This window comes from Halyomorpha halys, unplaced genomic scaffold (genome assembly GCF_000696795.3).
Source record: "Halyomorpha halys isolate HHAL.00 unplaced genomic scaffold, Hhal_1.1 Scaffold202.1, whole genome shotgun sequence".
Taxonomy (NCBI): Eukaryota; Metazoa; Arthropoda; class Insecta; order Hemiptera; family Pentatomidae; genus Halyomorpha; species Halyomorpha halys.
Genome location: NW_027116652.1, coordinates 280,066 through 298,295, shown reverse-complemented (window position 1 = coordinate 298,295; position 18,230 = coordinate 280,066). Strand labels below are relative to the sequence as shown.

General features: G+C 26.1%; 1 protein-coding gene and 1 long non-coding RNA gene across 2 annotated transcripts; both read left to right on the top strand.

Moving 5' to 3' along the window:
• Positions 1 to 1,645: 1,645 nt before the first annotated feature.
• On the top strand, positions 1,646 to 9,665 carry LOC106679430 (opsin-1). Its single transcript, XM_014418592.2, has 8 exons — positions 1,646 to 1,777; positions 5,586 to 5,706; positions 7,201 to 7,439; positions 7,516 to 7,622; positions 7,837 to 7,943; positions 8,188 to 8,335; positions 8,430 to 8,701; positions 9,451 to 9,665. Exons 2-8 carry the CDS (start codon positions 5,588 to 5,590, stop codon positions 9,575 to 9,577), a joined length of 1,119 nt encoding a protein of 372 aa, XP_014274078.1. The 5' UTR covers positions 1,646 to 1,777; positions 5,586 to 5,587; the 3' UTR covers positions 9,578 to 9,665.
• Positions 9,666 to 10,995: 1,330 nt separating this feature from the next.
• Positions 10,996 to 15,700, top strand: LOC136797272 (uncharacterized). The gene is made up of 4 exons (XR_010845123.1): positions 10,996 to 11,229; positions 14,911 to 15,045; positions 15,246 to 15,484; positions 15,599 to 15,700. It is a non-coding gene; the product is annotated as an uncharacterized lncRNA (long non-coding RNA).
• The last annotated feature ends 2,530 nt before the right edge of the window (positions 15,701 to 18,230 follow it).

Sequence of the window (18,230 nt, the reverse complement as noted above, 5' to 3'; positions counted from 1 at the left end):
AGACTACCCAAATTAAAAAAGGGCGTAATAACCTAGATGTTGATCGCCCTGAATAAAAATCTAATCTCATCTATGACTATAATAAGGCCCATCTGGACATACAGAGTTGAGCTTTGGGTCTCCACTAAACCATCGAATTCAACATGTATCCAATCTTTACAGTCCAATATTCTCTGTAAAATCCTTAATGGTCCTTTGCCACAAATCAAATCATCCATCAGGACCTCAACGTTCCATATGTTGTACAGAACCAGATACAAATCCTTCCATGATAAACTTCCTAACCATCCAAATCCTTTTCTTTCTAACCTGGCTTCTCCTTCATTACCTGATACTCCTCCTAAGCGTCTGAAAAGAAGACGGCCTCGAGATCCTCTCCTCTAGAAATGTTATTGGTGTTCTATCTAAAGATAGATTCTCTACATTTCTGTGTCATAGCATTGTATAACTTACACCAAATTTATTGGTTGTACATATTTTAATACAGTTGTAAATATCAATAAATAAATTATTTTAAAAAATACTCTTAAGGCAGGTTAAGATTTTTGAAAAAATATATAAAAATAAAGTAACTCGCTAAATGGGGAAGTTATAATGGAATCGATTATACTTTTTGAGATTTAATATTTAATGTTAGGGCAGGACTAAGGTTTAAAAAAAAAATAATAATGTAACTAGCTACATGGAAAATTTATAATGGAATCGATTATACTTTTCGAGTTTCAATGTTTAATCTTAGGGCAGGACAAAGGTGTTGAAAAAATAATAATAGTGTACCTCGCTAAATGGAAAATTTATAATGGGATCGATTATTTTTTTTAAAGTTATAATATTCACTCTTAAGACAGTCTTAGGGCAGGACTAAGGTTTAAAAAAAAAGTAATGTAACTAGCTAAATTAAAAAATTTATAATGGAATCGATTACACTTTTTGAATTTTAATACTTAATCTTAGGGCAGGACTAAGATTTAAAAAAAAAAATGTAACCAGCTAAATGGAAAATTTATAATGGATCGATTATACTTTTCGAGTTTCAATGTTTAATCTTAGGGCAGGACAAAGGTGTTGAAAAATAATAATAATGTAACTCACTAAATGGAAAATTTATAATGGGATCGATTATTTTTGTTTAAGTTTTAATATTCACTCTTAAGACAGTCTTAGGGCCGGACTAAGGTTTTAAAAAAAAAAATGTAACTAGCTAAATGGAAAATTTATAATGGAATCGATTATACTTTTCGAGTTTCAATGATTAATCTTAGGGCAGGACAAAGGTGTTGAAAAAATTAAAATAAATTAACTCACTAAATGGAACATTTATGATGGAATGGATTACACTTTTTGTGTTACTCTATGTGGACTTTCACATATGACTTTTCTAGATGGTCCTGTATTTTATAACTGCGTTTGCATAAATTTTTAACGAAAATATTACTAAGATATCTATAAATTTGTGAATTATTTTTTATTTTTGAAATAAATATAATAATTTCTTGCTCCAAAAACTTCTTCTATTAATAGCCCCCAGCTGGCATTGAAAGGATACGAACCTTAATAGTTTTATGTCTAATTCAATTGCCTCTGTTTTCTTATTATTTATAAAAACACATCTTAACAACCTAAAGCTCTCAAAATCCAATTATGGTCTAAGGCTTCTGCAAGTCATTACAGGTGTACCTTATAAATATCGCAGTCTGCCTTAGGGAGATCGTGGGGGACCAACCATATACCTTGCCTTGTGCCGATCTCTTGGGGGAACAACATCTCTAACTACCAGGTAACTTTACTATTCTCCGAACGGACAATATAATGCAATATCTAAATAATTTTATTCTAGAAAACATTCGAAAAAAAAAAAAAGTATAAATTCGCAAAATTGAAGCAATTACTTGTTTATCTGTTTTTGTTGGAAAACGCGATAGATAAACACTTATTCAGTAAGAGTTCAAAAATATTTATATAATTTTTTTTTTTATACTTTTGAAAAATTAAATTTAGCAGTTAAAAAAAATCGATTTTTTTATACAATTGGAAAAAATACATTTTTGATTTAGAACTTCTCACTTATTCTAAGAATCACCCAGTTGAAAATCTTTGAAATAGTATTTAAAAAACCTTCAATAAAATTACTAAAATATTCTAGAATCAACAAAAATCTAAATTCATCATTCAACTACGTAATAAAATAATTGAAATATTAAAAAAAAAAATCTTAAATTCTAAAAAATCTAACATATCCATTAAATCTAAAATCTCGGGATTCCTGTCCATAAAGGAACGTATTTCGGATACGGGAATTTTTTTTCATAGTTTTATAATCATTAATATATTTAATGCTTATTAACCAGATCCCGATTCTTTTGTTTTGTATTTTATTATATGGATCAAATAATTAAAATATATTATTTCATACTACATTATAATATATCTGACAACTTATTAAATAAAAAATTAAAACCATTTAGAATTTTAAAATAAATAAAAACTTACCGAAATTCGCTAATCAATCTTTAACTAATGGTTACAGAATAAAAAGAAATTTTATTCCTCTTTTGATTCACATCTATAATGTACTTATAATTTCAAAAGAAAAATTATTTTAATATTTATCAACCAAACAATTCCCCGAATAATTTTCGGTACAGATTTTATCAAATTCCTCATTAAAAATCTTAAAAACGAATAGGATCCAGAAAACAAATACATTTTAAAATAAAAACTCTAATTATTTATAATAATTAGGCAAATAGAAAATTAAATGAAATAAAGAAATTTAATTTGGATCTCTTTGTTAAAGAGCTCCTCAAAATTATTGAACGAATTTAAAAAAAAAAAATAATAATTTTAACCTTAGAAAGATTTAAAAAAATAATAATTCGTACAATTCAAATGCCTTTAAAATAAATTGATTTATGTAAATATTTGTTTCTTAAAACATGATCAGAATGTTAAAATTAAATTTACCAGTTTAAAAAAAATCAATGTTTTTTATACAATTGGTTTGTAAGTCAAATATACCAATCCTTTAGGGAAAAAAAAAATCACTCCAGATCATAATGCGTTTTGTTCATTGCAGAAAAATATTCTATTTGTTCAAGAAAAAAAATTATATCGAATCAACGGAATTCATTTTACAGTGAATAACCGACATCAAAGTTTTATAAATCAAAGACAACAATCACAATGATAAAAAATTAAATTTACATTTCTTACCAAAATAATTCACAAGACCGTTGCAAAATGAAAAAAGTTCGAAAATGGAGAAAAAAAAAATTTTAGTTTGAACTTCTCATTTTAATTTATTCATTATAAGAATCAACCAGCTGATAATTTTTGAAATAGTATTTATAAAAACCTTTTTAAAAAATACTAAAATATTTTAGAATCAACAAAAATAGTTGGTAAAATCTAAATTCATCATTGAAATTAAATTAATGATAATTCTATTGAAAAATTTTAAATTCCAATTTGTAAAAGCCAATATCAATTTTCCAGTAGACTTTAAGATTTTGTAGATAAAAAGATAATAAAAAAAAAATCTTAAATTCTAAAAATCCTACATATCCATTAAATCTAAAAGTTCGGGATTCCTGTCCATAAAGGAACGTGTTTCGGATATGGGAATTTTCTTTTCATAGTTTTACAATATTTTATATATTTAATGCTTACTAAGCAGATCCCGATTCTTTTGTTTTGTATTTTATTATATGCATCAAATAATTAAAATATATTATTTCATACTACATTAAACCTTTATTATAACTTACCTACATTATAACTTTAAAAAAAAAAAATTAAAACCATTTAGAATTTTAAAATAAATAAAAACTTACCGAAATTCGCTAATCAATCTTAAAATACTAAAGTTTACAGAATAATAAGAAATTTAGGGGAAATTTGATTAATTTTTCTTGTAAATCATAGCACGTCATCAAAGAAAAAAAATTGTTTTCTAATTCAACAAATTGTTAATAAAAAAACTCTAATGTCATTAATTTAAACGAAAGAATGTGCTCATTAATATGTTATTTTACAGCTTTCAATTTCCAATATTAATATTTTTTAATAACAACAATGTACATTTTCTGGGATAAACGTTATATCGATCGTAAAAATATTAACCACCTCTTCTACGATGGTTGCCTTCTTTGATTTATTTTCAACAAACATTCTGAAATTATTAAAATGGCAAACTGTAACTTATAATAGGAAGAATGGAATCTAAAAAAAGTTCTTTTTTATTTGTTTCCCCCATTATTTTTAGAGATAAGAATATGATGAATAATTGTGCTCATTGAATTTTACTTTTTTTTACCGAAGAATCGACGTTCATCTTGTCCCTTCAAAGGAGTGGTTGTGATCTTGTGACATGTAAAGATGTCAACCCAGCAATGTTACCTAATTATAGCATGTTTCCAGAAAGAAACCACCTATCAAATAAGCCCACTATTTTCTTTATTTTTTTTCTTGGGTCACAAAAATTTAAAAACCTGCTCCCCTCTGCCTATGCCCATGTTCATAGATGTACAATTTACTGAAAAAAAAAATCTTTGCATCCCGTTTAAATTACTATGAGGATTTTTTTTTTTTTTTTACGGAAGTGTAGCATCAAGTAAACCTTCAGGAAACTACTAAATCTCTCTTTGGGTTGAAAACGATGTCCACTTTTGGTTGCAAGCTCCTTAATTCAAGTATTAATTTCTAAAATATTCCTCTTGAATTTCTGAAAAATTACTAGATTTTTCATAAGATAAGAATCATTGAATAATTTTACCTTCATATACTTTTTAAAATATCTTATTTTCAAGATAATATAAAAGTACTCTTCCTCGTTATGAAGTATAAATAAATTTGCTTCAATATTTTATTTTTAACTTTATCTTCATTTCAATTAGCTTATTTGATTAGGTGGAGAAGCGTTATAAAGATAGGTTGAATTAAGGTTTTACATATATCTCAAATTAAAAATTTATTGTGTTTGCTTCAAAATATTTTTGGCATATTTTTGAAACAGTCAAATTTTAAGCTCTGCTATTTCTAACTGCTTTTTAAAATTCAATCTTTTGCTCCAAAAAAATACTGTTAAGAATTTTTAGTGGTTCTTCTTCTTTGTAGCTCTTCATCCAGGGTGGGCCTTCCTGAACAATATTTCTCTAGCTGACTCTATCTGTAGCCTTTTCTCCCCAGTTTGTTATTTTCAGCAACGATTTATTATCATTACTAGTTTTCGTAACAATATTTCTTTTCTGAGGTAGAGTCCTTAAGGCAACACTCAACCCTCAACCTGGATGAACAGGTCATTTTAGTAGAACAGGAGTTTTCATCCCCAAGCCTGGCTGCTTCCACTACAGCTTAGAGTCCAGACCACCCTTTGTTTTTCTGTTGCAGTATTTCCAAAGACCTCAGATTTTTCTTTTTTTTGAGAGAGATTTAATTGTACATATTGTAAGTATAATAGAAGAAGAAGCCAAGCTATTAACAAAGGCCAACAGTTTTTCTAAATCTCGACTAAAAAACAAAACAAAAAACAAATATATACTATAAAATTTCATTATAACTATTTTATCATTATTTTTTTTATGGAGCAATGGACCAACTTAAACCACAATATGCCATGTACTCATGGGCTCAAAGCAACCCAATGGCTAACAAGACTGTTGTGGACATGGTGCCTCCAGAGATGCTCCATCTCGTGGATGCCCATTGGTAAGAAATTTTATTTTTACTTAAGAAATACTTAAATAGTTTAATATTAATAAAAAAATCATAAGGAAAATATAATTTTATCTATATAAAAAAAAACATGTACATAAGTGGCATTTTCAAGTTTTATTAACTAAATCATCTGTAATTTTTTTACTAAATGAATTGCCTGCGAACAATAAATATATGAAATTGCGTTATTTTCAAAAGTTTATTTTAATACCATATTGTGACAAAAATATTTATTTCTGTAAATTTTATTATTTTTATTAATACATTAATTCTAAGATTGATTTGGTTGCTCCAGAGGTTTGAAAATAAGTAATAAAATCAAATGAATGGCAGATCAAAGTAAAAAATAAATAAAAGTATCTTTAGCACATTATGTTTGCCTACAATTTATTATAATTTGTCTTACTTATGTAAATAAAATTTCTTCTTCTTTTTTTTTGTAAAACATTTACCTTCCTGCAATTGAAACATGTTCTTTGTTTATTTTGAGCAAATAAAAAATATATTATTTTAATCTCTGTTAGAAAAATACTTAGGAAATCTTCAGTAAAATAAATTTTTATATTTTTGATCACAGAAAGTGCATTAGAAGTGATTACAATTGGGGAGTATTCTATGAAAGTAATATATCCACTTTTTAAACATAAAAGTTTATTGACAAATTAAAATTCTACATTTAAAAATTATTCAGTTAATTACAAAACTTAAATTTTTATCTATGTAATAAATATTACGATCCAACATTTTTAATAAATATTTGACAAATCCACATAATATGCTCCCATAATTATTTGTTTATAACAATATTCCAAAAGGGGGTGTATTGAATTCAGATTGAATGTCTCTCAATTGTATTATGATGTGTTTTAATTGAGAAGAAAGAGTTAAAACTTCATTTAGAAAACATTTCAACTCACAAGAAAAGGAATTCATTCAAAGTAAAGAAATGTGAACAATTTGGAAGACGCTATGTTTAATACCCTGAAACAAAAATTGCCTTTATAATTTATTGAAGTTCATAATTAATAAACAATTAATACCTGTAGGAAATTACTGACATTTAAAAAAAAAATGAATAGTATTGAAGAGTAGAAAATTAATAAAAATCTTTTGAGTTTTGTTTTATTTTGTATAAAAATTCTTTTACCTTTATAATGTCTTTCATTCAATATATTTTTTAAACTAACAACGGTTTGAACATTTTCATACTCTTTAATTAGAAAAATCCTTAATTCTCAAATAAAGTTTTGTCAAATTTGGAGTCTCTTCAGTTGTCTTGACAACTCATCGCATTAACATTTAAGAGAGTTTATGTTTATAATCCAGCAAAATGACACTCTGAAAACTCATTTTTGGCCACATTTTCACCTTTTAATTTAGTTAATTAAGCTCACACACTCTTAGTAGAACAGACTTGTGTGACTGTGAATATACAAGTCTTTAAAACATAAAAAAATTAATAACATTTTTAACCTTGATATTTAGGTATCAGTTTCCCCCAATGAATCCACTATGGCACGGTATACTAGGTTTTGTGATTGGAGTATTAGGAGTGATCTCGATTCTTGGCAACAGCATGGTCATATACATATTCAGCTCGACGAAAACTCTCAGGACACCTTCCAACCTTTTGGTTGTCAACTTGGCCTTTTCAGATTTCCTCATGATGTTCACTATGTTCCCTCCTATGGTTATAAACTGCTACCATGAAACTTGGGTATTTGGTAAGATTATATATTTCAGTAAGATACTGTATTAAAACAAATGAAACATATATCCTTATATGTGATTATTTTTAAGGACCATTCATGTGTGAAATATACGCAATGTGTGGCTCTCTCTTTGGATGTGCTTCAATTTGGACTATGACAATGATTGCCCTTGATAGGTACAATGTTATTGTAAAGGTAATTAATCAAATTGAATATTATATGATTTTTTTAAATATAAATTAGTTGAAGCCACTAATTAAAAAAATCAAATATATACAACAAAATAAAGTAAAATCTCTGTCAATACCTGGTCATTTTTAAAATTTAAAAAATGAAGAATGTTAATATTGATTTAAAATAATACCAAATCAAATACATTGTAGAGTTAATTAGATATTTCTTCTTACAGGGAATCTCAGCAAAGCCAATGACAAACAAGACTGCAATGCTAAGAATTTTGTTTGTCTGGGCATTTGCTTTGTTATGGACCATTGCACCCATGTTTGGATGGAATAGGTAATAAAATAAAATAAAATGAATGGGACATAAACTTTAAATAAATTGTAGGAAGATAGTCTGGGTAGCAGTCAATGAAGATACAAAATAGCAGAAAAAACTATTTAATGTTCTACTGTTTTGCACCTTTATTGACCCTCACTTGGACTCTCTTCTTACAATCTACTTCATACGGTTAACTATCTTCTTCCAATATAAGCTTTAAATATTTTTTTATGATTCTATTTACAACAACGTTTTATAGATATGTGCCTGAAGGTAACATGACTGCCTGTGGTACTGACTATCTGTCCAAAGATTGGCTTAGCAGGAGTTACATTTTAGTTTACTCCATCTTTGTATATTTCTTACCTCTGTTTACAATCATATACTCATATTTCTTCATTATTCAAGTGAGTGACAGTCTAAAGAGTCTTTTTTTTTTTTTTTTGCTGTTTATTTTAAATTGAAAATATTAATCAAAAATACATTTATTCTTAAAAACAGGCTGTATCAGCCCATGAGAAGGCTATGAGAGAACAGGCTAAGAAAATGAATGTTACATCTCTGAGGGGCAATGATGAAAAATCAGCAGAAGCCAAACTTGCCAAAGTCGCTCTCACAACCATTTCACTTTGGTTCGTCGCATGGACACCTTACCTCGTCATCAACTATTCTGGAGTTTTCGAAACAGCTACAATCAGCCCCCTCTTTACCATCTGGGGATCCCTCTTCGCTAAGGCCAATGCTGTATACAATCCAATTGTTTATGCCATCAGGTATGCTTTATAATCATATTAATTAGCAAACATATAAATCCTCAGCTACACAATCAAAAATTTTATAAAATTACTATTCTATTTTTTTAAAGAAAAATAATAATATAATAACAATAATCAAATTTAGAAAGATACAAGAAACATTTTATTGAAAAAGATGTGCAGCCAAAATGCATTGCGTTGTTACATACACAGGATAATGTAACTAGAAAAACAACTATTTTTTTTTAAACTTATAATATATATTAGAATAGTACAATTTAAAATATGCAGTAATAATATATGATTTTCTTTTTTTGGTATTTTTCCCTTATATATTATGTTTTTTTTTACTATTATTCCTTTTTTTCCATATTTTTCTATGTATTTCTATATATATTTCCTCTCTTAAACCAATATATATTTTTCTCCTTTAACAAATATATCATATAATTTATCCACAAAATAAACTGTGTAAATTTTAAATATAGTAATAATATATATACATAAAAATCTAATATAATCTAACGCACCTTGATAGTATTCAAAAAGAATTTTAAAACAAAACTCAACAAACATTTACATGAGCATATGAGGAAATAATTACATTAAAATATAAGTAATAAATATAAAAATTGATAAATATAATAAGAGATAATCATAAAAAGTAATAATAAATGTCTTTGATTACTCTTAATTTTTTGATTTAAACAACTCCATAAATCTCACTTTTTTATTTTTTAAACTTTTATGCATTTTTTTTTTTTCAGTCATCCGAAATACAAGCTAGCTCTGCAGAAGAAATTTCCAAGCCTTTCCTGTACCGAAGCACCTGAAGACAATACTTCAGTGGCAACAGGGGTTACTGGAGTTTCAGAAGAAAAAGTGTCAGCTTAAATATAAAAGACAGTATAAATCTATTTTTGCTTCTTTCTGTACTTAGAATAGATGCATGAAAAATAGATGATATATGTTCTGTATAAAATGTGTTTTATTTTGTCTTATCCAATCAAATCCCATTAGTTTAAATTTATTTCAGCCAAATAAAAACAACATTTTATAATTAATAAAAAAATTCATAATTTTAGAAGGTATTGATATTAATTTATCTGAATATTTATCAGTAACAAATAAATGTTAGCATGATTACGAAGTTCGATTCGATATCTACCAACAATAGTAGTATATTATGATATTTTTGATATCAATGACACAGAATTCTGATAAGATATATTAGAAAAATTTAAATAATTGTTTATCTAAAAAAGGAAGAGGTTAGGGTTCAATAGATTTACTGTCTTAAAAACTTAGATTTAGCAAGTATAATTTTTGTTTCTTTTGACTCTGTGGAGGCTATAAACACTCAAGCATGCTTGAGTATAATCTTTAAAGGAAACACCAGTGTACGTTTTAAAAAGGGGTTTTGTCTGAACAAACATTGGACAGACCTTTTTTCTTATCATTGAAGATACTTTTTAATATCCAGCTTTGTCTTATTGTTTCCTAATCTGTTGCATATATCTTAATGGTTTTTGGTGTAATTTGTTTATCCGTATGCTCTTGGATTCATTGTTGTTTGTAGTTACCATGGTTGGGTACCTTGATCCAAATGACTGCCTCAACTTCTTGTCTTCCAATTCTCACATAATTTTTTCAGAGTTAAAAAAACCTCATTATGATTCCTAGACTTTTAGGCTGATTGAACCAATTGTTTTTAAACTCTTTATTTTTTTTGTAAAAAGTAAATTTTGAATTTTTGAATACTGTATACTAAATTCAGTTAAATATTTTTTTAAAGAACCTTTTCGATACAAATTGGATCTGTTCTGTGCTTAAAAAAAGAGAAATTTGTTAAGTAAAACGTGAAATAAATAAAAACATGTACCCATGTGAAACAAAAACCTAACTTGTAAGTTCTTCAATTCAAGGCCTATTTGATAAAAATATAATTAAGATTTCAACAGAGCTGTCTCTAAATAAATTTTATTATAAATATATTTACCTCAATATACATTTGAATTACATTAAATATAATTCTTAAGTATTTATGCTTTAAACAGTGAACAATAATTATTTCAGAACCAATTCAATGCTATTTTACTGAAAAAAAGCAAAACAAGACAATAATATTATTCTTGAGAAAAGTAATAAAAAGAAAACCTAATCACAATTTACTTCAATAATTTCATTAATTGACAAATTAACCAAACTATTTTTTTATTTTAATAAGTTAAAATGTATACATATTTTCCTTTTTAAGATATGACTTGTCACTTTTTCACTTAAAAATAGACTGTTTCTTGAGGTTGTGTAAACAAAGAAAAGATCCTATTATGAGCTAAGAATGTAAACCTAAGGTTTCTTTTAAGTCAATTACCAGGGAAATGGGAAAATATATAAATGCAAAAAAAGAAGAATAAAGGTGTTTTGTTTTAGTTTCTTTAGTTTTAACCTGTTAATAGTCAGAACTTCCTGGTTTCCTACTCTTGAGAGAGATTTATTTTCACAGATCTACTGTTACATCGTTATAAATAAAAAAACAAATCAAAGTAAGACACAGTGCTTATTACAAACTTATATCCTGAAGGATACCATTTATGTATACAAAATTATATTTAGTTTTAAATAAATTTAAAGATTTTTTGAAGATTATAAATAATAAAAAATCAATCTCATTATGACAAATGCTTGTATTAATAATTATTATAAACAATTAATGCTTTTAAAAAATTTTTAGGAGTACAAAGTCACCATTCAATTCATTTTTCAATGATTTTGATTTTTTTTTTAACTATACACATTGATATGAAACATCAAGTAATGTTCGAGCTTTTTAAAAAATAATTTATAGGCCTACTTAAATTAATTTCCTCTTTAAAAAACATTGAAGTATTATGGAAGTAGTAATTATAAAATGTTTGCAATTAAATTATATTTGAAATAAACCAACTTAATTTTTTACAATTATGATAGTTATGGCCAACTTTGAATTATTTTATAAAAATTCAGTATGATTTAGTTTTTGTAAAATTTTATTATAAATGGTATTATTTAATTCTCCAACTAAACTGTTATATATACAAAATATTTTTGGTATTTAATAGCCTCCATATCAATTTTATCAGACTCATTTCCCTACTTTCGCTAATCCATGCATACATTTTTTGTTTTCATCACACCCATATTTTAAGAATGACTTGTCCAAAAAAAGTCAAACATTCAGCCAGAAAATGTTCAAATTAAATGAATTGTGAGTTTTTAGTAAAACAAAAATATAGTGGTAGTTCAAAAGTAAATGGCTCATTTAATTCCCCAACTAAACTGTTATATATATATATTAGTTTATAATGTTTATATTATAATAAATAATATTGCTCTCTCACTACTGAAAGTAGGAAAGTATCGTATTTATGTAAGAAATGAAAAAAAAAATTATCTTTTGAATCGAAAATATTTACTCTCATTTTACATTTAAAGATCAAGGAACAAATTTACTTCTGGATCTGTAGGCTAATTTGTTTTCCGGTAGAATAGATCAAAAGCATTTTCAGATTTTAATGAAATTTCCAGGGATTATATTATATTTTTGGTATTTAATAGGCTCCATATATTTTATCAGACTCAATCCCCTACTTTCGCTAATCCATGCATACATTTTTTGTTTTCATCACACCCATATTTTAAGAATGACTTGTCCAAGTTGGTCCAAATTTGAAAGTTCAGGATTAGTGTTGTTATGCTCAAGTATAAGTCCCATCTAATTTCATCCAACTTCACTTCACTTTCAAGAAAAAGCATTTTTCTTGATAGGCATGTTTCAAACACTGATTTTATTCCTTCCACGGATTTTATACTCAAAGGACAAATCAAATTTATTGAAAAATGATAATTATAAAATTTATCCTTAAACTTTAAAATATAAATATTCATGTAGCTACCTATCAAATAAAAATGCTGAGGAAGTTATACTGACTGATGTACTTGGCTGACAGTTTTTTATTTGTTACAAATTTTACACATTTTATTTCTCATCACTCCGTAAATTAACATTCTGGATATTATTACAATTCTTCTTTGTTCTTCCTCAATGTTTAATTTGTCCTTGTTATTTTTCAAAAATTTTGTGGATTTAGTGTTATCAGTATAACATATATAGATAGATAATCTTTGAAAATATTTTGTAAATACCTTCACAATACATTAAAAAAAAAAACTTCATGAAAAATGATAATATACCTGCTTGATGAAAAGTTTAATAATAAAAAAAAGTCAAACATTCAGCCAGAAAATGTTCAAATTAAATGAATTGTGAGTTTTTAGTAAAACAAAAATATAATGGTAGTTCAAAAGTAAATGGCTCATCATTAATTTTATTAAAATAAAATACATTACCTCTTGAAAAATTTAATTATTTAAATTAAAATAATGTATTAATGTAAGTATTTAATATATCATGAAAGTGTAACACAAATCAATATTTCAATCACTAAGTAATAAAAGCTTTCTCTCGTAAAAATATCACTAATAATGTTGCAATCCAATTGTAAAAACAAAAAGTAGGTTTAAAAAATAATTTTATTTTTTTCATTTTCATGACTTGAACAATCATCGAGCAAGAAGAAAAATAAAAAATTGATTTAATATGAATAAAATCATTAATATAGTTCTAGTGCAAATTAGAATAGAAATATTTAAATACTTTTAAATAATTTCTAATTTACATAAAATAAAAAGGTGGAAAAAGTTGCCTATATTATGTATGTTAATTGCTCTGGTTTATGATAAATTTATTATAATTATATCCAAAGTCTTTTATAAATAAATAATAACAAATAGGTAAATTATGAAAGCTAAAAATAAAAAAGTAGTAATAATTAAAAGTAACATATATTTATAAATTATGAACTTTGTGAATATATAATTATGATAATTATGCTTATGAACTTTAATTTAATAACTACATAATGAATTGTTAGGATAGATAATTAGACTTTCAACTTTACCAGAATCACATTGGTAATTAGAAGTCGGTCTGCAGGAAGAATACAAAAATGTTTCTGAGGAATTTATTTATATCCTTGTTTGCCTAATGATACATTAATTAAATACCACAATGAATTTGATAATTTTAATAGGAATTAGATCTGGGTTATGAAAGAATAATGCCTCTGAATATCTGTTTAAAGGGTTATCCAGGTTTCAAGAAAAGTTGAACTTTTTTGTTTCTGACAGTTCAATACAAATGTGAAGACATTCATTTGATTAAAAGCTATTTTTTTACTATAATTTAAACTGACAACATTATTTCAGATAAATGTTTATAAAAACGAATAGGTAATGATAATACATAAGATGTTTTTTATTAAAAATAAAAGTACATAGTGCAAAATGATTATTGCTCGTATAATATGTTGAAAAGTAATAAACTTTTAAAATTAAAAAGTATTTATTTATATTCTTTATCATTGCTTATAAAGTTAATCAGCACTGTTTATAATACAGTTAGAAAATTTACAAAAATAAGATTCCAGAGTTTATTTTCGATCTTTAAAAGATTTTTTAGATTCAAAGAAATTAAATAAATCTAAAACTTACATAAAACAAAAAAACAAACTTCACTGAAAAATTATAGGATCTAACACATTATCTCAACAAATTTGATTGAAAACATGAAAAACCTCTTATTTCAATAAAACAAGGTTACTTCAGGTTTAAACTGTACATACTATGAAAGAACTTATGAAGTGAATAATAAAGCTGCAAATTTACAATTACTGAATTTATAATAATGATTATAAAACAAAATGATAAAAGAATACGATAAAAAAAAGTATCTAGTTATACCTAAATAAATAATATCTATAACTAAACACATACATACATAGCTAATTTTACTTGTGATATAATGAATAATTATGAGGAGTTAAGAAAAAGTACAGGCAAGTATGGTCATTTGGTGAATCAAAATTAGTTCTTGTGAATGATAGATGTAAGAAAGTACCGAGTCAAATATTTCTTTTTTGTTTTCTTTGTTGATTTATTTATTCGTTCTTCTGGTAAACAATTGAACAGATATGGTACCATATAGTTTGATGTATGTTTACCAAATCTGGTGTTATGGGGTGGTTCGATAAATTAATTTTTTTTAAACATTTTTATATATATTTTTCTAAATAGCCATCCATAAATTTTAGGATAATTTTCTAAAGTATATATTTTTATATTTACAGAGTCCTCTGAAGAATGAATAAAATGAAGCCTTTTTTACCCAATTATCCTTTAGATCCTCAAGTTGTTTATTTTTACAATAAAACTGTTGTGGATTCGGTATTACCAGAAATGATTTCACGGATTGATCCTTACTGGTAAATTTTTTACCTAAACATTGGTATTATACTAGTATAAAAATAATAATAATTTGTTTGTTTTACCTATATTTTGTAAAGTTTTTATAATACTAGATGTATTTATAAAAATTAAATAAAATGAGTTAAAAAATGGAATTTAAAGATATTGTCTTTCTTTTTATTTTAGCAATTTTATTATCCATAATACTACATTATAGGTATCAATTTCCACCAATGAACCCACTTTGGCATGGAATAATTGGATTTGCTATAGCTCTTCTCGGGATAGTAGGTGCTGTTGGAAATGCTATGGTCATTTATATATTTTGTTCAACTAAAACTCTGAGAACACCTTCAAATCTTCTAGTTGTCAATTTAGCCTTTTCAGATTTTTTGATGATGTTGACAAACTCTCCAACAATGGTCATAAATTCATATTATGAAACCTGGGCATTAGGTAAAGAACTCTTATTTCAGTTTATTATGAATAAATATTTTTATGATAAAATTTGATGTCATAAGATTTTACTTGCTTTCAAGAAAATAGAAAAAACAATAATAATATTTATAGGCCCGCTGTTTTGTGATCTGTATGGAATATTTGGTGGCGTTACTGGCAATACATCAATATGGTCAATGACATTCATCGCACTAGATAGGTACGCAGTCATTGCAAAGGTAAATCAAATCATACAACATAAGTTTTTAATTGATTAAATATTTATATATCTTATCCTATTTAATAATATCACAATTCTCTAAAATTAATGTAAGAATGTAATTAATTAGAAATGTCTTCCTTAAATTTGCATATTGATTATTTTTCTTAACGGTTTTTGTTTTAAACATTATTTATTTTTTAAAAGCCCACTACGACATCTAAATATGTTATGTTTAGTTTTACACCACATTTTTAAAAAATGTAAAATATTTCTAAGTAATGTTATGGGTTAATTTGATGATTAAGGTTGTCAAGGTACTGTTTATAATCATTATTAGTCTTGGTACCAATTTAAGAGGTGATGTATTCTGTATCAGAAGGCTTGGACAACTCAGGTTCACTTTTAATGGATCAGAATATTCTATTGTAATCTTTATTGACTCAAATAATACATTTAGGAATGTTACAATATATTACATGTTTATTCACAAGTTAAGTTAAAGTATTTATACAATTATTATAAGTTAATATGGACTGATAGTTTGGCTGAAGATGGTAATGTTTCACATCTCGTCAACTAGGTCACACCAGGTTGGCTTGCTACTCTAAGTAGTTAGTCATTGACCAGGAGATAGTAGTGATGTTGCTAAAAGGTAATTTCAAAAGAGAGGTTTTAGTTTTAATTTTAAAATTTGTTTTGAATTTTTTTTTCCCAGTTATTGGTCTACATTTTTACTTCCTTGTATCAAACTCCAAATAAACAAAAATTACTTTGTTAAAAACTAATTTTACAGGCAATAAATGATATGTTGCTTTATGATACATTCTCAACATGAAGTGTCAATTAGTAAAATATATAATTTACTCTATTAGTTTATTAGTGGCAGATAAATTTTATTATTTAACAAATACTGACCCAATTGTTCTCTTGAAAGTTTTATTATAAACAGCCACCTAACTCTATCTTAGTTTGTTTTCTTTCGATTAAAAGTTTCCAGAGAATTATTCTCTTCTTTATAGTAATTATGTAGAAGGGTTACAAATGTACTCTATAGTTATTATAACTGTATGAAAGCTATAATAATTATGCTCCTCCCCCCACATACATTATCTCCATTGTAAATATTCCATAGATATCATGATTATTAAAATTCCCCCAAAAAATGTCTACTAAATATTTTTTTAAAGGTTATAATGTTATATCAATTATATTATTTCAAAGAAACATTTAATCTTTGTTCACTTCTTAAATTTTTTACGAGACTTTTCTACATTATAAATGGACGTTTCGAACTATATCAGCTCGTCTTCAATGTTTTCATCATCCCTAAATTGCATATTTTTCTTATTCATAACTTAATTTATTAAATTGTTTAGCCTTAAATAAATTTGTTTATGTAATATCCAAATATTATCTATGTAATGCTTAATTTTTATAATGCATCGTCATAAATATATATCCCTCCTAACAAGGTTGAGTCTGGTCTACTACCTCCAGACTGGTCGCTGGTATAGCTCAAAACTTCCATTGTAATAAATATTTTAATATGTAAAAAAGGGTGAATGTTCCCTTGAAATAATATAATTGATATGAATTATTAACTTTAAATAAAGAGAAAAATATTTATCAGTTTATCCATATTGTCTATTTTATAATTGAAGAGCTAAGTAGAAGAGTATATAATGTCAAGGTGGTTGAGTTAGATTAGATGGTTCTAACTGCAATTGAATATGTGAGGAACTCTATACCAGAAGACCTCCACAATCCTTGTTCATACAGGTTAGGTAGCTGACTAGGAGATGACTGGACATGATAGGTATTAGGGGAACTAGCTGTAGGTCTTTGAAGGATGGAAACTTCACTATGTAGTGAAAGAACCTAGTGGTCCAGAAGAGGGCAGACATAGATCCTTAAAGAAACATCACTCTGCGGGTTTACAGTAGTGGCATGATAGCTGGAGGACTTACAAGGAATGGGAAGGAACCATTCAGACTGGAGGTTGCAACTAGCCATAGGTCTTTATGAAATGAATAAAAGATATAGGATAGAGGTGTCCAGGGAAGAATTAATGTGAAATAAGAACACATTAGATGCATTGAAAAATAGTGAAAGAATACACTAATCTCTTGTTTACGTTTATTTATTATAATAATATTTAAGTGTCTAAAACATTAGAACAATAACCTATTTACAATTTAATTAATAAATCAACCTTATACGTTTTAAAAACAAGGGTAGTGCTCTCTGGCTGTAAGCGATGAAGATATTAGTTCTTTTGCTCACTCATAGATAGCGTTGCTACAATGATGTTACCAAAATTTGAATCTGAAAACAATTAATTGAATTTAAAGATTTGTACACCTATTTCATACTAGGAAATCTCGATTTTTAACTCATGAAAACTACCTTCATTTAAAGTTTGAAAATTGAAAATGTATTATATAGAATAAAGTACTTAAAATATTATTTCAAGCAATAATCCCTATTTTTCTTAAAGTGTCACATAATATGTTTGATTATAACTATATTTATATCAATTAT